The sequence below is a fragment of the Tyto alba genome, unplaced genomic scaffold (assembly GCF_018691265.1).
Source record: "Tyto alba isolate M040663 unplaced genomic scaffold, T.alba_DEE_v4.0 Super-Scaffold_13, whole genome shotgun sequence".
NCBI lineage: Eukaryota > Metazoa > Chordata > Aves > Strigiformes > Tytonidae > Tyto > Tyto alba.
Window position 1 is genome coordinate 17841122 of NW_024881275.1, and position 23162 is coordinate 17864283.

General features: G+C 41.4%; 1 protein-coding gene across 3 annotated transcripts; it reads right to left on the reverse strand.

The window, feature by feature from the left end:
• Positions 1-3241: 3241 nt before the first annotated feature.
• On the reverse strand, positions 3242-22999 carry LOC104364341 (general transcription factor IIH subunit 2). 3 transcript variants are annotated; one of them, XM_033000966.2, is made up of 16 exons: positions 19613-22999; positions 18048-18206; positions 17888-17965; positions 17153-17189; positions 16390-16476; positions 15547-15597; positions 15009-15063; positions 14106-14211; positions 13014-13104; positions 12761-12848; positions 12115-12222; positions 10301-10364; positions 9340-9443; positions 7442-7544; positions 7099-7138; positions 3242-6677 (listed from the first exon to the last, which is right to left on the reverse strand). In XM_033000966.2, exons 2-16 carry the CDS (start codon positions 18101-18103, stop codon positions 6555-6557), a joined length of 1191 nt encoding a protein of 396 aa, XP_032856857.1. In that variant the 5' UTR covers positions 18104-18206; positions 19613-22999; the 3' UTR covers positions 3242-6554. The 3 variants fall into 3 exon arrangements, with proteins under 3 accessions (XP_032856857.1, XP_032856855.1, XP_032856856.1); XM_033000964.2 differs by having other exon boundaries at positions 18048-18250; XM_033000965.2 differs by having other exon boundaries at positions 18048-18279.
• Positions 23000-23162: the final 163 nt, after the last annotated feature.

Genomic DNA, 23162 nt, shown 5'->3' on the forward strand with positions numbered 1-23162 from the left:
GGCCATGTTCCTTCCCAGCTCCTCGTGCACCTGCGCACGGGCAGGACATGGGGAGTTGGAGAGTCCTGGATCTCTCAGCAACAACTGAAAACATCAGCGTGTTATCAGCATTCTTCTTGCACCAAATCCCATACTGAATCCAAACCACAGCACTATTTTAGCTATATCAGAATAAATTAACCTTTTTGTACATATAAAAATATTCCTAGGACAGTCAGCCAACTTACTTGGGAAACCATCTAGCATGTTCTCTCCAAGGATCATCACCACCTTCCCAATTTCCCAGACATCACCAGAAGTGGAACACTACACTGTGTCTTTCTTGCCTGTGTGTAGGAAATTACAAATGTCAGACATGATCACAAATTTGTGTTTCGCGGTTGCTCACACTAGCCAAGTGACCACGAGTATACTAGTGTGTGTCATTGGTCCAAAATTTGTAGCTAAGCGAAGACTTTTTCTTAGATTATAGCAATTGAAACTAAAAAGGTTTACAAAACTGCTTAGATTTCCATTTAATTTCATTTGGGTCAGTCTGGGTCTAAACTTGGTGTAGATCCAAAAGTGAAAATATAAGGTGGATCTTTCTGTCAAAATAAAACTTCAGAAATATCTGAGAAATTGTATAAGCTTGATTGGTAGAATAAACTTATCTTTTTGTTGGCTATTTTTTAAATTTTGCATTCTAGCTAGTCAGTTTATTTGTAAAAGCTAAGTAAATGAATAATTCTAAAAACCAACAGAAAAAGATGGGAGAACTAGAACTTCTGCCCCTAAATTAGCATATAGATCGCATAAATGTGATGGGAGACAGACAGGTCAGACGTGCTGTCGTGCTAGTATATAAAACATTCAGGGAAAAATGAGTAAGAAATGCTAGAAGGAAAAGGAATATCAGGTCATAATAATATCTTAAACCAAAATCAAACTAACCAACAAAGAGCAAAGAGTTCCTACAGACTGAAATTTCAGGCCTTTACTGGAATAATACAGTTCTTGGTCCATATTACCAGCCAACCAACTAGGATGACAAAACAGAACATAATGCTCAAAGAAATGAGCTGTAATGGCTAACTAAAGAAGACCAACCAACTTCCCTCCCCTACTCCAAAATTAAAAAAAAAAACAAACCAAGGAACCAAACTCTCTTACAGGCATCTGAGACTTTTCTGAAGGATGTTTTATTGGAAGTGCAACACCAGCATGTGCTATCTGTTAGAAAATATTTATTAAAAGTTACAGGAAAGGAGTATGACTGGCAGGAAAATAAATCAGATTACAAGAATTAAGAAGGTTTCATTCAAAAAGATGAAGTTTTTGAGCAAAGAAAACAGAAGGCTCAAAAGCTCTGGCAGATGAAGTGTGAAAATAGAATCAGGCAGGCTTTGGGGGAAAAAAAAAAGTCCAAGAGTAACAATCTAAAGGAATCTAAGCCTTCTTCCAGAAAGCAGGAACAAAAAGCCAGTGAAGAAAGCTGGTAGATCCAACTGTTAACCAGGCTATAAAAGAACCGATCAAAGAACAATGCAATTGCAGAGGACTCAAAGTGGCATCCTCTGCAATAGTTGCATTAATGTTCACTGCAGAAGAATTCAGGGGTATTGTGATTGTCTAAACTGAGGGGGCCATGCAGCAGGAGGTGGGTGCAAACTCAAAGCAGCTGTGCACTAAATTGAGGCTGAGTGGGGAAAACACAACGCCAATCTTTAAAAAGCAGTCTGCACCTTTTGGGGAGAGGAAGAGACATCAGATCTGTAAGCCTGGCATCTGTTACAAAGAAGCAGAAAAAAAAAAGTATAATTAGGCCACTGTACGAACCCACAATTAATCCACATCTTAAACAGTGCATGTGACTGAGGTCCCTTCAACTCAACAAATCAGAATAGGAAAAGGTGCAGGGAACAGAGCAAGGATGATAAATGTGGCACACCTTCCACCTGAAGAATGGTTGAGTTGCCTATGTTCTTCAGCCTAGGGAAGAAAGCATTTATGAGGGATGCAACGCAATGCAAAATGATGAGTGGCACCAAAAAAAACAAACAAACAAACAAACAGTTATACCCATCCAAGTATTTTAAGTAGATTCACACTGTTTTATAAATCAAAACAGAAATCCCTCCAAGCACCACTTCCAGTTACCTGTAAACTAAAACTGAGCTCTGCCAAGCAAATCAGGCTTTGCTCCTCTGGTGTAGAACAGCCACTCACCGAAGGGCTGCAGCCTCCTCTCCTCAGTGCTGTACCTGTGGGAGTGCTCTGCTGAGTTCTTCTCCAACTTCTGAACATGTATGTTCTACGTTGAAATTTTACCCACCCTTTGGCCAGGACAAATTCGCAAGTGGGTCAAAATTTCTTGTGCTGTTCATACAGGGTACGTCTAACTCCCACGGTAAACAGAACTAATCCACAGCAGAAACACTGCATGCTGGTTTTAACAAGTGTGTGATAAAACCCGGCAGCTGCCGTTTCTGTCAAAGACCATGATGAATGGGACAAGAAGGACTTGAATCCGTTGTGTTCATTTCTCATGGCAGGTTTGCAACTCTTCTGCAGCTGCTCATGGACTTCTTGGAATTCTGCCTCCATGTCCTTGGCAAACTTGTGAAAATCAAAGGTGACATGCAGGAAACAAGCTTGCGAGGCAGAAGAATTCAGCTCCTTGTCATTCGTCCCCACTGTAGGGTCCTCTTTGGCAGACGCTTTCTGAGGAAACGAAGCTGACTGCTGAATTATACTACCTGCGTGTTTTAGATAACATTCAGTCATCGCCTCTGTTGCCTTAGTAATAGGGTCTCTACAGGTTATAAACATTTGATTTCACTTTACTAAGAAGAGATGAGGTAACTGTAGAGTTGGTATAAACAGGTGTATCAGTAAATCTGACTAGCCAAATCGGGACTTCTGCGAACTGACTGACCACTGCCCTTATAATGACAACAGCTAGTATCCTGAAGTCTTTACAACCAAAACAGAGGGAAAGAAGAGACATAAACAGGCAAGATTTGAGCAAGATAACACCGGTGATTTGCAGATCCTAAGAGTTTCATCCTGTAGCTTAAAAATCTAGAATGGCCTCAGTAAACCAACATCTCAATTCTTCCATCTCAAAGCCATGACAGAATGCTGATAGCACATTTTGAATTTATCCATAAATTAGGCAAGAAAAACACGTCAAAACATATAATGCCAAATGGAACATAGGAAGTAGAAGTGAGATATAGACATAAAAAAAACCAAAGCAAGCAATGCAATTATTTTATTGAAGTGTTTTTAAATGTCACCTGTCTTCAACAGAAACAGTGACTGGCAGGAATTGCATGATCCTTCATGAAAAGGAACAGGAATTTCATCATTACAAAATGAAATTAATTTGGCAATTAAATTTATTGCTTAACTCATACTGCCAATACTTCTGTCTAGTAAAGTGGTTTTATTAAACATTTGCTATTTACACCAGTTTTCTCAAATATACATTAGCTTGCAGAAGTAATAACTTTTTGTTACTGATACTGTTGTAAGACAACCATAGGAAGTATTTTACTGTGTGATGGTTCAGAACACAGCAAAAATGCCTACAGTGCAGCTCCACAGTCAAATTCTGCTCCCTCCATCACCACAGAGCTCCGTTTTCTCAAAGAATTAAGGGATCTTAAGAGATTTACAATGTTTACCAAACAAATTCATCCTTAAGAAAGTGATTCTAAACCCAGAATCTCCAACCTGTTGTTTTCACTGGCTACAAAAATCACATTTCTCTCATAGGAAAATACGTGCTCAACAATTTCAGTGCTTTCAAATCCCAAGGCAGCAAGTGCTACAAAACTTGTAACAAGACTTCAAGTTCTATTATATTTTGAAAAAATACTTTCATGCATGACACTACTGGCACGATGTTTGTTTTTCCTAAAGATGGAAATGTGATTCTCATTCAAATTTGACTTAAAATTCATCTGCTCATTCCTTCAGCCAGGAGTCTGCACAATCCGGTAACACTTCAGTTAGTACTTTATGGCATTTTTTCATTTCTAAATTACATCATAATCTACAATTAAAACTGTTCCTCATATCGCATGAGTCAGGCCAGGATGTCATGCCAATTCTTCAGGAGCTGCAGTTGTTAAGCAAAACTAAAACCAGACCTTTGTTTTACTCAGTTAATACATTTTCAGCACTTCCAGTCTCAGAAATCAGTTACAACAGTTAATACAGATGGTAACTTTTATTCCTGCAAGAAAAGTACAAAGTGGAAGGAAAGCAAGGGCACTCACCGACCTTTCCACAACCTCCTTCACAGCAGTGCACTCTAGTAGCACTGTACCTTGCAGCCTCAAACTTCTTGACACAGTTGTCCCCTGAACTCCACCACGGGATGTTTTTGTTTTTTCACCCCTTCCTTAAACGCTTTATGTCCAAACTGTATTGCATAGCATTTTTAGGAAGTTTAAGAATTTCTCACAGGTCTGCTGATAACATCACTGATTAACTAATCTTGTGACAGATACAGTAAATAAGAGAACACAAAAACAAGAAAGCAAGTTGTAGCTTCTCAAAAGCAAAGGAGACTTGAGATCCAGTGAATTCCAGTCAAAAAGTACAGATGAAGGAAGGATTTCCTCCCTCCTGCTTTAAACACAAAGACCACAGCTGAAATTCTTTACGCAGTAGATAAACATTGCCCCAATAGTAATTTTTCAGGACCTTGTTTGAACTACTCTTGCTATCCAATGAGAGGGGTGGAATAGTACAAGCCAAATTATTACTCAAACCACAAGCAGATACTGGAGTATATAGCTGCAACTTCTACACAGCTTCTACTTCCAAGTATGTTACTTTGGTGTCTAGCAAGAGAAAAAACTAGAACAGATTTAAAGTGCTTTCAGAAAACCGTTTTTTTTCCATTAGGAAACAATGACTGTGAAGATGAAAATGTTACCAGAAAACATCACATCAAGACACTCTCACCCCTATCAGAATATCCAAGAGCCAGATGCTTAGGGCCCTCCTTTGGCTTGGCCTGGACTACTAGACCACACCAAAACCCATGAATATGTCATTTTTCTGCTAGTTTTTAGGACACCCTCACAGTAACAGGCACTGTAATCACCCGATAGCATGAAGGGTTTATAGGGATTCTTTGACTCAGCACAAAATGAAACACAGATGCATGCCAAAACAGTCATTTATCTGCCAACACAGCAGATACACTGCATTCCAGCCAGCCTGCAGTACTGGAGTAGGAAAAACAAAGCTATACTAGCAATTCTGAATTTGCAGATTTAAAGGACTTGAAAGCTGCCAGTGAAAACTGAAAAGCAGCATGTATTGTTTGTATGTGGCGAGTATGAAAACAGGTAACTGACTTAAGACAGGGGTTTGCTTCCCTTCTTCGTCTGTTTGCACTTTTAAGATTCAGTGGTTAGGTTAGATTATTGCTGTTCCTACTCTGACAACAAAGGCCACCGTTTTAAAATTAAGTCAGATAGAGCAGTGACTGAGTTACTCTGGATGTATTACAGCCATCTTAAGGTAACTTCAGAAAACCAGATGTGATGTACTGAACTGTCACAACCTCCTCTTACTGAGGTGTAGCACGTTACATTCTCACAACTTCAAATTGTAATCACACTTTGAATAGACACTGTAAAACGTCTGCAAATCTCCAAGGTGTCTTGCCTCTGTCTCAGTTTCCATTCTTCAATGTTCACATGCTTCCCCTTCTCCCTCCACCTGGCTGTCTGTTGCTTTGGGAAGTTTAGCCAAGGAGATAACTTGCAGTTCTAGCCGTTCATTCCAGCCTCAGAATCAAAACAGCGTCACCGTCTTCAATACTGTGACCATCAAACAATAGTTTGCGTAAACTCCAGTCTTACATCTTTGCAAAGTTATTGCCTTTCAGTTATTTTACACTCCTACAAGAAAGTGAAACAAACCATACAACTACAGACAGAGCAGTACCAGAATTCAGTTAGTTTTGAATCATACCATTAAAACGTAAAACATGTTTTCAGCACATTTGTAACTGCTGTATTTGAGTTGCTTTACTGAAGCCCAAGGTGAATAGTCACAATACTTGAAATGTCTCCCACCTAATTGCTCAAACACACTTTTGTTAAATTCTCACAGAAAAAATATTTTGATATATAGAACTCCACTATCCACCAAAACCAAGATATTATAACAACTGACACATAAAATATCAGGGCTTCTTTTTTGAACAGAATGAAAAAAAGATTAATCACATTATCATACAAATCAGTTTAATCCCCTTCACATTTACAAATATACATGTTACTCATGTTCAGAAAAAGCCAGAGCTTTTCAGACAAAACCAAAGAAAATAGATCAGATATAGATAATTCAAGAATATATTAACAGTAAAAAAATCATTGATACGTTAGGTAAAAATCAGTTTGCTCCCAAGCCCATGTTCATCCTTGTGTAATCATCTAGGTCCTTCTTGTTTTGAGGTGCCTTAGTGAAAGCTATGACTGAATAAACAAAATAGATTTATGCAAGAATGACATAGATACAATAATTTCTAAGAAGAGATGACATCATATAGACATGGGAGTAGGGTGCTGCTCATGGATACAGCCAGGACAGCAGTGCAGAGTATCATGAACAAACAAATCGCATTCCAAGCAAAATGCATTCTGACACACTTTACATATGTAAACCTGTGTGGAAAAGATAGAAAAACAAGTAAAATTAGAAAAAAAATTATCACCATCATAGCACTACAGCAGGGCAACAGTTGTGTCAGCACAGCAGTGTAAACAGACTATACTGCTAACATCACAGAAACCCAACTGAACTAAAGTCTCTAACAGCCAGTGTGTCCAAATGATCGAGCTCAAGTCACTGCAGATGTTTCCAAATGGCTGAGAGTGAAAGCTTATTTACACAACTCTCTAGGAAATCCCTTCCCACAGTTTTATGGATGTTGCAGTCTAAAAGGTGTGACTAACAGAGAACTATAGTTAACCATGAGATAAACTTCCACAGATATTCTTCTGGTCTTTAGAAGAGTACACAAAAGGATCCTCTATACTTCTGACACCCCTCAATGCAAATTCCAATGCAGTTCAACACACTTACTTTTTGATCTTTCATTTCTCCCCGGCAGCCCAGACAACACCTGAAAGCAAAATCATACATTTTAACTGAAAAGAGTCAAGATTGTATAAAACTGTGTTTAAAAAAAAAAAAAAAATCCCATACATAGTAACAATTTATGGCAATATTTCAGCTATTCAACTGAACACACAGGGTAAGTATTAATGGAAAGTACAGATATTTTTTATTGCCAGAGGTGCCCCAAGACACCCAAACATTCAACAGTGTCTCCAGCAGCAAAGAAGCTGCTGCCAGTTATTCTTACTTTCATGAGGAAAAAATTACAGGGTCCACAAGTACAGTCATCACAAAAATATTTGCATACCGTTCCCCCTGATATTCTTCCAGTGAAACTTCCTGAAAGGCATCCAAAGGAAACAAGTGATGGTACGACCGAGCCAGGTGAGGTGCAGACACTAATGTAAGACCTGCAAATAAAGAGACATCAAAATATATTACGAGAGGACTTACTGAAAAGCTTTTATGTACTAAGCAAAGCAAAAAGAAATTAAGATTTTAATTACCCAGTGGTTCAGAGTTTTTAAAAATTAAATATAAAATTATTTGTTGGCTTCCATAATCCAAACCTGTAATCCCTTCCAGAATTAAATCCAAATATAAAGAACAAGGAAATGGCAACAACGGTTCTGCTGTTTTATATCATCAGTTAAAATGGTGCCCAACTACAAAGCTCTACTGCAGTCTGCTATAACACTGCCAAAGCCACACCATAGCCCTGTTTCAATTAACACTGGTCTGGTAGGTTTGGCTGGGATAGGGGTCATTTTCTTCATAGTAGCTAGTATGGGGTTTTGTTTTGGATTTGTGCTGGAAACAGTGTTGATAATACACGATATTTGTTACTGCTGAACAGCGCTCACACAGCTGTCAAGGACTTTTCTGCTTCTCACACCATCCCACCAGTGAGGAGGCTGGGGGTACATGAAAAGTCGGGGATGAACACAGCTGGGACTGCTGATCCCAACTGACCAAAGGGATATCCCGTATCATATAATATCATGCTCAGCAAATAAAGCTGGGGGAAGGAGGCAGAAGAAAGGGATGTCTGGAGTTACGGCATCTGTCCTCTCAAATAATCGTTACGCATGATGGAGCTACGCTTTCCTGGAAATGGCTGCTGATGGGAAGTAGTGAATTAATTCCTTGTTTTGCTTTGCTTGTGTGCATGGCTTTTGCTTTACCTATTAAACTGTCTTTATCTCAATCCACAAGTTTTCTGCCTTTTACTCTTCCAATTCTCTCCCCTGTCCCACCGGGGTGGAGTTAGTGAGTGGCTGTGTGGGGCCTAGTTGCCGGCTGGGGTTAAATCACAACAACAGGTTAGCTGGGGCATGGGCTGGCACAAACTTCACTGCTCACTCACATGCAGCGTGAACTTCCAAGCTCTTGTTCTGCTGACAGCTGCAGCTGTAGAGAATCTGTTGCTGACACATAGGATGTCTCCAGTTACACTATTATCTTGCTGAAAAGAAACTCATGCTGATATGAAAATCTTAGCATGAAACTAGGAGAAGGTGACCCAAAACTGTAATTATGTCATCCTCTTGCCAAATACATGCACTTGATAATACCTATCACGTTTTAGTCATGTGCCTGGAGAAGGTAATGGGAGGACAGCTGTCTCTCACAGAGCATTAATACTATAAAAAGATGCTAATCTTCCCTCCCATTCTCATTAAGGGAGAGGAGGCACCATTGGTCACATGGTCCCTTAATATTTGCGAGGTCGAAAGGCTTCCATTTTCAATTCTATAGCCTTTCCTGTGTCACTGTGCAGCCTGCCCTTGGGTTCAACTCTGAAACCTTTCATCTGCATACTCCCAGAGGTAAGTGGATACTTCTGTCCTTTTACTCCAAAGCATTCTTTCTCTTCATGGCCTTGCACTGAGGAGTCTGTAATATTGGTGGGTCTGCTAAATCAGGATTCTTGAGGAAATTACGACCATTCATATATGAATCACCCTTCTTCCCCCCTCTGCTTTGGGGCTTTTAGTTTATATCATACTAAGGAACAGGATACAGCTTTGCTGTTACAGGTATTGTCCTGAAAGTCCCTTGTATGAAGCTGACACCCCAGGACATAGGAGTGCAGGCTTAAAGTAGAGCTGGCTTTTAATTCCTAAGTATAGTTGAATTTTTCTACCCCTTAACTTCCTTACCACTAACTCATAATTCATCTGCTCACCTTCTCTTGCTACTCACCACAGATTTTGCATTCTATCGGAAGTTCACAGTATTTGGCTCTGCACTGGGGACAGAAATATCCACCCAGTGTAAGAACTGGCTCACTGTTGTTTTCCAGTTGCCTAGAGTAGAGAGAGACAGTTTAATATCCAAGAGATAACACCATAATAATACATAACTACAAATACTATATAGGGGTCACAACAAAGAGTTTAAAAGGTTTCAGTAGCTTCCATGTAACAGTTCCACACATACAGAAGTGTCAGAAAGCAACTGACAGAGCGAGGTATCAGTAACCATGTTTTCCCCCCAAAAAAAAAACAGAACGAAACCCAAACTTTCCCACATAAAGGAGCCAATATATCTTTAAAAAATAAAGTTATGAGAGCTAACAGCATTAGTATTTCTACTTACACAAATATTCTGTATTGACTCCAAGATGAATGTTACTACCTTCTCTTTCAAACAATTCAGACTCCCCTATCATCCCTGAAAACTATGATTCCTTCCACTGAGAAGAACAGTGGTATACTAATCAAATGAGGCCCCTATTTGACACTTCTCTTTAAAGTCACACTAGGAAACAGATTAAAAAATACTTTATTCCAGATAATACCCGTCATCCTCATCATTATAGTGATAAAAATACTTGAATCAAGAAATGCAAATAAAATTGGTAGTAATTAATACCTTGTAGCACCCTTGTGTTCAAATCAGTGCACAACACAAATAAAAGCCACTTACTACCTTCAAAAAATTCTAAACGTACATTTTAAAAAGCATATTTAACAGAGGTAACTATGGCCACAAAGTGGATGTGCAAATGGAAATAAAATTTCTACTGAGAAGTCACAAGACATTTCTTACTATTTTTTTTATACTATTTTACAAGATTTTCACTGACAAGCAGATTTGCTAAACATGACTAATTATTACTGAATTCTAACCAGCTCATTGAATCCTAATCAACTCTACTTACGCCATGCTAAAGGATGGCTTTGCATCTTGATCAGATAGAGCAGTAATAGTATGCTGAGGAAAACCTGAAGAGAAAAACATCTATTACCAATACTAAACATGCAAGTAATCCTTCAGTTTCCGACTCCAATGGATAAGTTCAAAGATTAGTCTAAGCATTAAGGCCTATCTCTCTCTGTTTGTTATTACAGAAGTAACATACTCTGTCCTGATTTCAGCTGGGATAGAGATAATTTTCCTCCTTAGCAGCTAGAATAGTGCTGTGTTTTGGATTCAGTATAGGATTTGGTAGGAGAAGAATGTTGACTTGTTGATAGGAAATCAAGGACTTTTCAACTTCCCATGTCCTGCTAGTGTGCAGATCCACAAGAAGCTGAGAGGGAGCAGAGCCAGAGCAACGGACCCAAATTGACCAGTGGAATATTCTAAATCATATAGCGTGCTGTTCAGTATATAGATAAAGTCTGGCCAGGAAGCTGGGGCTCTCTCCTCTCTGGGATTGCAGTTTGGGGATTTTTTGTCCTCTAGGAAACAGTCTGGGCATTGGTGGGCAGGTGGCAAAAAACTGCACTGTGCAGCACTCATTTGTATACTCTATTATTACTATTCTTATACCTTGTTGTTGTTGTTTATTCCATTTCATTCATTAAATTGTTTTTATCTCAACCTACAAGTCTTCTTACCTTTATCCCTCCAATTCTCTCCCCCATCCTCTGGGGTGGGGGAAGGTGAGCGAGTGGCTGCGTGGTGTTTTGCTGCCACCCAGGTTTAAACCACAACACACTCTTACTAGATATCATATTCTTCCTAAAGGTCTCTACCTACATCCCCCAACAAATCCTTCATTGTATTTCCACCAACTTAAAAAAAATCTTTTCATGCACTTCATATTGACAGAAGCTCAGTGGAACCCCAGTTTTGAAGAACAGCTAGAAAGAAAATGATGTGCAATGGTAGGAAAGCATTAAAGAGCACTACATGAACATTCACTTCAACAACAGTTTCTAATTAAGGGGAAAATATTTTTATATGCAGACACTGAATGTATATTTGCCTTCCAAGTGCAGTGTATGACAGATAAGAGCATAGCACTTCACGGAGGCTGTAACAGATACCATTCTTTTTACATGAGCTGTAGAAAATAAGTGGTAAAGTGGGCAGTTAATTTTTCCAACTGCTGCTCAGGCTTTACCTATAAGAAGTGAATCTCTTCAGTATTTAAGTCTACACATAATACATACATTCTTATCTGTGAAAACAGGTGAATGAAAGCCAGAAATCAATGCTCTTATTCATGGCATTAGGCTTCCTATTCCGATTTAACTCCAGGCTTTAATTTATTGAGAAATATATCAGGAGAAGAAAAGGTACCTAATCCATCTGTTGAAAGAACACCACAACAGTGCTCCTAACAAACATGTACTACATGGTCAAACAGATGGCTCTTACAGTCAACTAAGCTTATAACAGTTGCCTTCTGCAGGGAAGAAAAAAAACAGAGGAGAAGCAAAATAGTTTTTCATCCTTCGTTTCTAAGTATTACATTTATATCAATTACTGTACAAGAAATATCATTCCCCTTTACAGTTTCCAACGACAGTTGGGTAATTTGTCTTATTTGTTTTAATTCTTAACTTTATTTAAAAGCTGACTACTTTGCAGGAACAACGTAAGAGAAAATTGATACCTATTTAGCAAAATAAAAAAGCAACTGTGCAATGTCGTTATTATGCTTCTAACTATTTGTATGGCTTTAACACAGAAAATACAAGAAAGAAAAAGATTTCACAAATCTTTAACAAAACTGTATCCTACCCATTCGAATAAGGGAGCACTCAGAACTTGAACTGGCAGGTAGAGGACTAACGTGATTCATCAGCAGTTCTTTATAATGACTTTCATCTAAAATAACACGGTATGTTCCTGTCAAAGAAAGAAATGCCTTACTCTCAGATTATGAGCAGATAAGAATGCAAACATTCTCCAAATGACAGAAAACAACTTGAGTAAAAAAAAAAAATAATTTAGCCAACCCTGTTCCTAAACGCACTCCTGTTAATGCTACTGAAAATTACAAGTTTAATTAAACGTTCTGGTGTTATTAAGATATGAAGGCACATAGATTTTCCTCCAACAGTAATGATATTATAAGAGTTACCATTGTAGTAGTAATTAACGTAACATGTTAATATCAGTTAAGTTCCACATCACATATAAAGATATGTGAAACATTAGGTTTTAAAATATATTTATATTTCTTCTCTAGATGCAGCTACCAGCTAATAATAACTTCACTAAATACTGTGTATTTCATAGTCTTAGAGAAGCCCTAAATTTTCTGCCAGCACAACAGAATAGTCACCCTTAAATATCAGAATGCATGAATGACTATATGACAAATTAGTTAATTTTTATTTTAAACTTGTAGTAGTAGTGTAATTACTGAACTACAGATACATACCACCAGTTTCTTGGGCAAGTACTGTACAAACTCGAACTTCTGCACTTAGGCCGATGATGGATACTCTGATCTTAACTGCTTTTAAAGACTTCAAATGGAAAAAGAAAGCATACTCAAATTCATATGCAGAACAGAAAACAGTAAAAACATTCAAAGTTTTAGATGAAAATTAATTGGTGATGACACTGCAACTGCCTGTTTTTAGTCTAATAGCTTGGATGTTCAATGTAGTAGTCAAGCTTCACTTCTGTACCTTAATTAGATCATAGATGTTGGCTGGATCACATGTTGTCAGACTGCTGAAGACTACCAACACTTCTCTGCTTGTATGTCCTGGCATGTGCCTGAAGAAAGTACATAGTTAATTTACTTCTGCACACTAAGCTACTTGTATGCTAAAGTTTCCAAGCACTTTAACGTTCTAAAGTTGGAAGACAGTATGATATCAAGTCCCCTATAAATTATAAAGACTGATAAGATCCTTCTCTGAGCACCGGAATTTCACCTTCCAAAAGCCAAAACTTTCCAATATCTAAAATAGAGTACTTGATCGCGTAGTATTTGCTCTAATGCTTAAGTTATCCCTGTACCTTAACCTTACTTTCACAGGTAAAATTCACCTTCAAACTAGCAACACTGCAGTAAGCCTTCCTGACTTCTTAAAATAAAAATCTCTCATCAGTTTATAGGTGTAAATCCAGTAGTTTTAACTACTGTTTTTCAGTTCTTAACAAAAAACTCTTCCAACTAGTCAAATATTTTTTTATGACATTGACTACTGTTTTGTTCTGCCAGTGTTTCTAGCTATAATTATTTGTTAAAACAGTCTTCCATAAATGTTTATCCCATCTCAATACCTCACAAAGCAAAAAAAGTTTTTATAATGATGCTATCTAAAAATCTACCTTTCCAAAGCATGCCAGAACTCCCACCAGATTACAGTGATTCAATGTTGTTTCTTTTCTTATTCTCCTATCATTATTAACTCCTAACTCTGCCCTCTCTCGCACCTTAACACTCTAGTGAAAAACTGCAGGGTCTTCCATCATCATATTCATGCATAACATAGTCACCTACGTTGTTTTAAAACAGTTGGATTTTATAAGCAATACATCTCTAAACAGAAGCATCTTGTATCAGAAAATTAACTTCTGCACTACTAGTTTATTTAACTTCTGAACAGTTTGTATTGTAAAAGGACATAAAGCTGTCTTAAAGACTTAGGTCGGCACAATGCAAGACGCTACTTGTAAAAAATACGGTCTTTGTTCCTCCAAAAATTAACAATCAGCATTATATTGGTTATGAAAAATAAACAAAACAAAGAAATGCCATGTATACTAACTTTAAGGTCTGCATGGCCAAATTTAGGGAATTATAGAGAGATGGCTCTCCACCACAGTTCATATCCACCGCTTTCTTCAGAGCAGTTATGTGCTTTTTTGGGACACCTGCAAGTGAAAAAAACAATTCACTTGAAATAAGTTAAAAAAATTGAAATATGGGAACTATATTTAATGAAGTGTATTTGTACAACAACAGTTTTCAAACTGACTTTTAGCTCTGTGTTTCTTCTTAGAAACTGACCTCTTTATGAGAATATAGAAAATAGTAAGATATATAACAGAAAGGCGTTTACTCTACAGGCATTCAATTGTTAGACACTTCAAGAAGTCAAAAGAATAAAATCACTGTTGCATATCATTAAGCACTTGACATGAGTACCAAGTGTCCTGAAGTGTTTCAGCAGAAACAGAGTTTGGTTTTGTCTGTCATCTTCAAAAATTGACTGATCCTCAAATTCCTCAGTAAAGTTGCTCCAGTTTTACAGGTGAATAAAGAGAAAAAATTAAGACTTTGTCCCAGAAGCCACACAGATTGCTAGTGACAGAAGGCAGGAACCAGAGAAACATTGCTCCTTAACATCTGATCAGATCTCATAGAACACACAGCTGTCAAAATAATAAACTAACAAGCAGGGTGAGAAATTAGCTATAGGGGAAACAAAACATATTTCAATTGCAATCTGGGTAAGACTTGACCACAAACAAGCACACAATGACAATTCTAGATTACAGAAGATCAAAATAAAGACTGGTTTCGGATAACTTGCAATAACTTCTCTTAAATTAAAAATATTACATTAATTCTACTTCATTTCAGCAGTGTCATTCAGGTAGAACTCGTATCCGTAACACAACAGATGAAAACATCTCCAATCAGAAAAAAAAATATACTACCTCCCTACCTGAAAGGTCTGTCATTTTTTCAGCTCTTTTATTCTTGGTTACAATTAAGCCAATCTGGAGAGAGAGAAAAAAGGAGAAAAAAAAAAAAAAAGGCAAAACTTTTCTTAGCAAGTTTGAAAAGCAAGCTGGTTTACATTTTTGCTATATTTTGCCTAGTATTTCTTTATGGATCGTAATTACTTAACTATACAAGTTTTCTTGCATTTGTAACAACAGCAGCACCAGACTATGCATCAGTTAACAGAGATTCATGTTATTCCACTACTTTTTCCACATGGCACAAAAAGAAGTCTTCTAAAATTCTAAATGCCTGAAAAAAATATATAATCAAGTCTTCTACGTTAGAGGTTATGTTTAAGAAAAAGGGAATAGATGGGTTGTTATTTTCATTAGTTCAGGAAGAAACAAGACTTTCACCAGACTGATGAAGGGATGGGGAACAATACATCAATTAAAAGGTTTACTAGATAGTGTTAAAACTAAAACTCTCTGTTAAAATATTTTTCAGTTACTTGTTTCTTGCATTCTTGTACATACCTGACTAATAGGATTTTGGTCAAAGTACTCTTCAACAAAATATTCCAACAACTACAAAGAAAAGTTAAGACCGTTAAAAAACAAAGTTTTATTCCACATGCAAAACATCCAGTAGCATTGAAAAAAAAAAAAAAAAAAAAGGGTGGGGGTGTATGATCCCTTCCTTTCCATTCTCCTTTCTCCTTCCTCCCATGTTACCATTGCAATGGAAGTTTCACAAAGTAGCCACCCCTTATTTTATTCACTTCATATGTTGAAGTTTTAGATTACTGTTGGTTCAAATCCAAGTTCATGATACACCAAAAAGCATTAGTCCACATAAAATCATCAAAACACAGGATTTCAGTGCCTTGCTTCTGCTTAAAGACCATATAGTACAAAATGCACAGTTTAAGTCCTCCAGTCTGAAAGCAGTAATCCAATTCAGCTCCTGCCTAGCATCCATTCAAATCAGAATTCATCAAAATACAACTGTAAGAAAAAAAAAAATCTAGATGTGTACTGAAAGCATGTTCTTCTTTCAACCCTTATGGCAGGCAACACTTCAGCTTAATTTCCACATGTTTCATAAAGTGTCCTTCAACAGTATGCCCTTACAGTGTTTTTACTATACAGAAGTACTAGTGCAAGGCAAACTAATGTCACACAGATTTCACTATTCGAAAACAGGAAAATTACAAACTAGCAACAGAAACAAGGGGAAAAATGTAGGGGCAAGAGGATAGATGAGGCTATGAATCTAATCTAATGACAAGAGAGACTGCCATTTTTTAAATGCAAAATGGAATTGGTTTTCAGAGAAATAGTGGATTAATAAGAGAAAACTTCCGAGTACAGAAATACCTTCAAGGTGCAAGTAAGTCTGTTCGGTTTTAAATCTTGGTCGTCCATAGTTCTTGATCCATCAACCACCACATAAAGGTGACGCATCTGCATTTTCACCATAAGTGATAATAATTCACAGATGAGGTATTTAAAAGAACTGTTCATTATTCTGTTTATCTAAAAAGTCAACTACTCCCTCCCTCAAAAAAGAAAAATTCAGTATACTAGGCTACGCAATCAACAGCAACTGAGGAAGTAATGCATCTTTTCCACCTTTCCTTCAAAATGAAGGAAAAAAAAAAACAAAAAACAAAACACAAAAAACCCAAACCCCAACTATTTTGAAAAATGCATTGTTCTTTTCCTCTCATGATAAGCTACAAAATATGCATAGTTTGCACCTTCATCTCTTCTTCTGAAGAGCTCAGTGTTGTACAAAGTAATGTTATTTACAACTCATTTTCCCCATGAAAAAAAATATCAGTGCATGTGTGTGTGATCTGACCGCAGTTGCAAAACACACCCTGATACAGTGAACATGCCAAACCTCCACCTTTGAATATCCATGCTTCACACCCTACACTGTCAATGAACAAGGAATGTTTGGGGTTTGCTTTTTTGTTTTTTTGTTTTTTTTTTTTTTAAAAAAAGTTTGGTGGAAAAACGCAAGGTTTGGTTTCAAGCACATTAAGGCAGCAAAAGTGTATTTCAGATTAGGCATACCACCTCTATTCAAGTACGTTTAGACTCAGGACAGACAAGGGTTAAGACATTAACATACCATTCCAAGTCGAACTTGTCCATGATGTTCACTGACTCTAAAAAAACACAAGGGGTTTTAAATAAGACTCAGATGAATTTCCTACAATGAAAGTCTGGAACAAACCCAATACCAGACTTCTGGCAAATATTAGGCAGTAATAAACCGTAGGAACTTATTTACACTGAAAACAAAGACAATTTAATTGAAAACAGATTTCAGTCCTGTCAGGAAACAAACAAAAACTATTTCTTACTACCAGGTTCAATTGAACTTTAAAATTGTATCCAAATTTGTGTATTTTAACATAATCTGACGTAAAAGAAATCTAGATTTTATCTAACAGTTTTTCTGACAATTTGAAACACAAACCTGGTGCCACGGTACCAAAACTCAGCTTGAAGAATGACTTGTATATTAAACAAATGTTGAAGGATTTTCTTTAAGCAGCGCAAATTGCAAATTAAGTGATTTGCACCATGTTTCATCAGACCAAGACCTCACCTCCTTAGCTAGCATACATCTGGCATATCTAGCCTACCCACATTCAGTCTTAAGATTGTTTGTTTTCTGGCACAACTAATAAGTAGCAGGCAAGAAGCATGCATTGGGAGCTCTGAAGGGGTAAGGACACACAAATAGATGGCAGGCATGCCGATATGTTTACTCAACCAAGAGGTCTCAGTTTCAGGATGATTAAATCCTTACAACTGACCAAACCAGGGTTAGCAGCAGGCTCGTGCCAACACATAATACCTTCTCCGCTTTGCCTTGAAAATAATGTCCTCGATGGTCGCTTTCAGCGATCCGGATTCATCTTCTTTAAGAATTTCCCTAGGCGAAACAGACTGTTACTGAGCAGAGAGAGGTTTTCCTCGTTTCAACAAGGTGACGAGGAAGGAGAAGGAAAGCTTACCATGTCCTTTCGTAGCCTCCTTCCCACCGCTTGGTCCGTTCCGGTTCGTCATCCATCGCTATGGCTTTGCTCCAACGCTGCAGAGAGCACCCACGGCCGTGCTCCTCTCCTCGCCGCTCCAGCTGGCGCTGGCTCTGGCCGGGGAGGAGTAGCTCCTGCCTGAGGGGAAGCTCCACTACCGTGCTGCACGGCCAGGATAGGGGCTGCGAAGTGGGCACGGCCGGAAAAAGAGCTGTGAGGGGGACCAGGCCCGCAGAGGGTGAAAGAGCTGTGGAGGGGTCCTGGACCGCGGCAGGCGAAGGAGCCCTGAGGGGGGCCAGGCCCGCGGCGGGGGAAGGGTCCCTGAGGGGGGCCAGGCCCGCGGCGGGGGAAGGGTCCCTGAGGGGGGCCAGGCCCGCGGCGGGGGAAGGGTCCCTGAGGGGGGCCAGGCCCGCGGCGGGGGAAGGGTCCCTGAGGGGGGCCAGGCCCGCGGCGGGGGAAGGGTCCCTGAGGGGGGCCAGGCCCGCGGCGGGGGAAGGGTCCCTGAGGGGGGCCAGGCCCGCGGCGGGGGAAGGGTCCCTGAGGGGGGCCAGGCCCGCGGCGGGGGAAGGGTCCCTGAGGGGGGCCAGGCCCGCGGCGGGGGAAGGGTCCCTGAGGGGGGCCAGGCCCGCGGCGGGGGAAGGGTCCCTGAGGGGGGCCAGGCCCGCGGCGGGGGAAGGGTCCCTGAGGGGGGCCAGGCCCGCGGCGGGGGAAGGGTCCCTGAGGGGGGCCAGGCCCGCGGCGGGGGAAGGGTCCCTGAGGGGGGCCAGGCCCGCGGCCGGGGAAGGGTCCCTGAGGGGGGCCAGGCCCGCGGCGGGGGAAGGGTCCCTGAGGGGGGCCAGGCCCGCGGCGGGGGAAGGGTCCCTGAGGGGGGCCAGGCCCGCGGCGGGGGAAGGGTCCCTGAGGGGGGCCAGGCCCGCGGCCGGGGAAGGGTCCCTGAGGGGGGCCAGGCCCGCGGCCGGGGAAGGGTCCCTGAGGGGGGCCAGGCCCGCGGCCGGGGAAGGGTCCCTGAGGGGGGCCAGGCCCGCGGCCGGGGAAGGGTCCCTGAGGGGGGCCAGGCCCGCGGCCGGGGAAGGGTCCCTGAGGGGGGCCAGGCCCGCGGCCGGGGAAGGGTCCCTGAGGGGGGCCAGGCCCGCGGCCGGGGAAGGGTCCCTGAGGGGGGCCAGGCCCGCGGCCGGGGAAGGGTCCCTGAGGGGGGCCAGGCCCGCGGCCGGGGAAGGGTCCCTGAGGGGGGCCAGGCCCGCGGCCGGGGAAGGGTCCCTGAGGGGGGCCAGGCCCGCGGCCGGGGAAGGGTCCCTGAGGGGGGCCAGGCCCGCGGCCGGGGAAGGGTCCCTGAGGGGGGCCAGGCCCGCGGCCGGGGAAGGGTCCCTGAGGGGGGCCGGACTGGAGCTCCTCCCGTGCCTGCCCGCGGTCCCCGGCGCCGCCGCCAATTGCAAAGTCCCGGGCGCCGGTAGTAGCCCTCTTCCGCTTCGGTGCGCCCGCATTCCCGCCCGTCTGCCGGCTGCATCTCCGAGCGACCGTTCCGGGAAGGAGAACCGAGCAGTTACCTGCAACGCCGGGGTCTGACGGCCTCTTATAGCAGAGCGCGAGACGAGGCCCGGTGGCTGCCGTCCATAACGCCAGGTTGAACTTGAGTGAGCTTCCGAATGGCTCTGAGGCCACGCCCACCCCGCCCGGCCTCCGGGCTGGGCGGGAAACAGGCCCCGGGGCGGGGCGAGAAGGAGGGCAGGCGTCCGGGCCTTGGCATCTCAGTCTGAGGAGAATAATGCTGCCGCTGCAGTTAAATGCAGGATATTTTTCACAACGACATCGAAATGCTCCAGTTAAATTATTAAAAGGACAGTAGCGCAGCTAAAACGTGCCGTGGATACATCGTTGGTGCAGGCGCGGGGCCCGCGGTAAGTTTCTCTCAGGTCCAACTGGCCCTCATTTCTCAAGTTCCGGTTGACAGCATTAAGGCACTGTCTGGGTTTACGTGGTATTTCTGTAACTAAACGAAGTAATTTCTGTAATTATCAGAAGAATCCAGAAACCTGGATAAAAAGGCTATTATTTACATGCACTGTAGCACTGAGTTTTAATGCATAATTATGCTCATCAGTTAATGAAAATAGCCTGTTAGCCCAATAGCAAAATCACTGCTTTAACTCTGTTCTAAAATATTGATCTTGGAATTAATTAATTGCTGCAAAGTTTAAGGTACATTTTCTGTGATTTTCATGCGCTCGTGGGAGCAAACCAAGCAGTGGAGTAATACAAGTCTTTGCAAACATGCAGAATAATCTCACTGTACACACAGTCACCCCTTTCAGGCTGGGTTCTTGTTTCACTGTGACAGCTTTCTTTGGGGATTTCTTTTAATAAACTATCCCTACAGAGCTGTGAACAGTTAACTGGCAATTGCATTTAAAAACTGGGTTGGGATGCTTTGTATTCCATTGAGTGTGCTAATTGCTCTAACCAAAAGAAATCCAGTTTTTCAGTAAATGTTGTGTACGTTTCATTTTTCAAACATCTTTAAATTTACTGTTTGTCTCCTTTGCAAGCATAGTATTTATTTCTAAAGGCAGCCAGAAATATGTAAGAAGGACTCTAGTTCAGATCCAGCAGCTCTTGGCATTACAGATCACCACAGAGAGATATTGAAATATTGATTAATGTAGTAGAGTGGTACCTGGTCAAGATACTGTGCTGGATGAGTTCTACCCATACATGCCAATGCAAAATGTCACAAGTCTAGACTAGACAATGTTGTAATGTAGAGATTTCTTAGAAATCAAAACCTCCTGAAACTACAGCTTTTCTTTTTCATTTGCTTTTCACAGTAGGGTAACAAGCTGTTTTGTTTGCACACACAAAGCTCTTACTAGTCACTAAAAGAAAGCATCAAGAAGAAAATCAGTTACAGTTTTAACATCCAGTAGAAATGCAGAGGTTTTGGCTGGTGCACAGGTCCAGGCGGGCACTTTTATTGTTCACTCGAAAGAAGAAATCTGAAGCACTTGTAGTAATGATTATCTTCATATGCGGGCAGAAAACGGATTATGCTTCTCACACTGAAAATGCACTGTTACATTAACTAATCACCTTTCACAACTACTGTAGTATTATAAAACTACGTTTAACTATGTAACAGTAACCTTCTTCAATTACCCTTACTTTGCTACGCCCAGAAATTGACAATTCTGCAGTAATATCATACCAATTGATGCCAAATGAAGCACAACATGGTCTCTACATTCAGGAGTTTAAAACAGCAACTAGTTCACGTTGTTAAACCTGGAGGGTGATTTGTTTAAATACAAGAAAAGCGTTTTCAGTTGTACATCAGAGTACTTAAAAAGATGACATAGTGATAAAATGATACCATAGGATGGATTGAACTTTGTGAGAGTGAGGCTGCAGGGAAAAAGCACAAATACAAGAATACAAGGGGACAGAGGGACAGATTTGTTAGCAGAACAAACTCACTAATAGAAAAACAGGATCAGAACTCTGAAACGTTCAGAACTATCAAGATCTAAAATGTGCTATGGAAAATAAAAAAATTATTTACCTATAATTTACACATGCCTATACATAATTTTTATATATCTCCAGAACAGGCTACTACACACAGTGATAGAAAAGGAAAATCACTGTAACTACTCAATTATAGGTGAAGAGGAAGAAACTCAATGACATCCAGAGAGTGCACATATTTTAGTAATAGTAGGGAATAAGCAATCTTTCAGGATGAAAGAATACATCACAGCTGGTTTTCGTGTTCTGGTAATTCCACAAGGTCTTTATCTGTATTTAAATAGCATTACAGTGCAGGTTCTCATACTGTATGAATGTTTCAAATTATTTATTTTGTTAAAGTAAAAATTACACGTAGTTTTAAAAGCTTGCAAATGTTTGCTTTCCCATAATAGAAGCAAGAAGAAAATGCAGTTATGCAGAAGTGTACTCTTTCATGTGCAGAAAGAGTTTGAGATCTTTTCAGATAATATCAAAATACAAAAAGAGTTAATAGATTAGTTTCAGGTATTTTGATGTTAAATGGTTATGTCTTGCTTCTACCTAAACTAATTCCGAACAGCACTGATCCATCTCGTGTCACCAGGAGTTTCCATACCATAAGCATCAGAGTGAGGATTAGCTCCATAAAGCTAGAGATAAGTTTAGCCAGTTTCCCCGCAGAGCAACCATAACTTTACTGGATATAGTGAAAGTGTGCCAAGACTGGGTTTGACCTCTTGAATTACAGGAAAGTTGCAGAGCATGTTTCTAAGGGTTGTCACTTCTCATCCAAGTAAGACAATTAGGAGGAAGTAAACATTTAAAGTGTAATAACAATTCCTTAAATAGCAGTGTGCTGGGTTTCTGTGGCAGGGTCTTTGGTAGCAGGGCGGGGGGCTACAGCAGTGGCCCCTGTGAGAAGCTTCTTGAAGCTCCCCTGGTCCCAAGCTGGACCCGGCTCTGGCCAAGGTCGAGACAATTAGTGATGGTGGCTGCACCTCTGCGATAGCATATTTGGGAAGGGGAACCTGGGAGGGGAGATTGCAAGGAGCATGCTTACGCAAACACCGAGATCAGTGGAAGAAGGGAGGAGGAGAAAGGAGAAAGGGGCGGGGCGGGGCGGGTGGTGTGCCAGAGCAAAGAGCCCCCCCTATCCCGTGGTGAGACGGCAGGGCCACCCCGCTGCCACCCACGGAGGTCCGTGATGGAGCAGTGGCCGACCTGAAGCCTGAGGAGGAGCCCACACTGGGACAGGCGTCCGCGCTTAAAGGGAGCCAGGACCCTGAGGGGAGAAGCGGCCCCGCGGTTGTGGTTCAGCGCTGGGAGGACTGCAACACGCCGGGGGGACCCACGGCGGAGCAGCGTGGGAACGGCTGCGGCCCGTGGGGAGGACTCCCTGTGGAGAAGGTTCCCGGAGGACTGTCTGCAGTGAGAGGGGAGCCGTGTGGAGCTGGGGAGGGATGTGCGGCGGTCACCCCACCTCCCGAGCGGGAAGGAGCGGCGAGCTGACGGTAACCCCCATCCCCTGCCCCCTGAGTCACTGGGGGAGGAGGGAGAGAGATGGGGAGCAGAGCTGAGCCTGGGAAGCAGGGA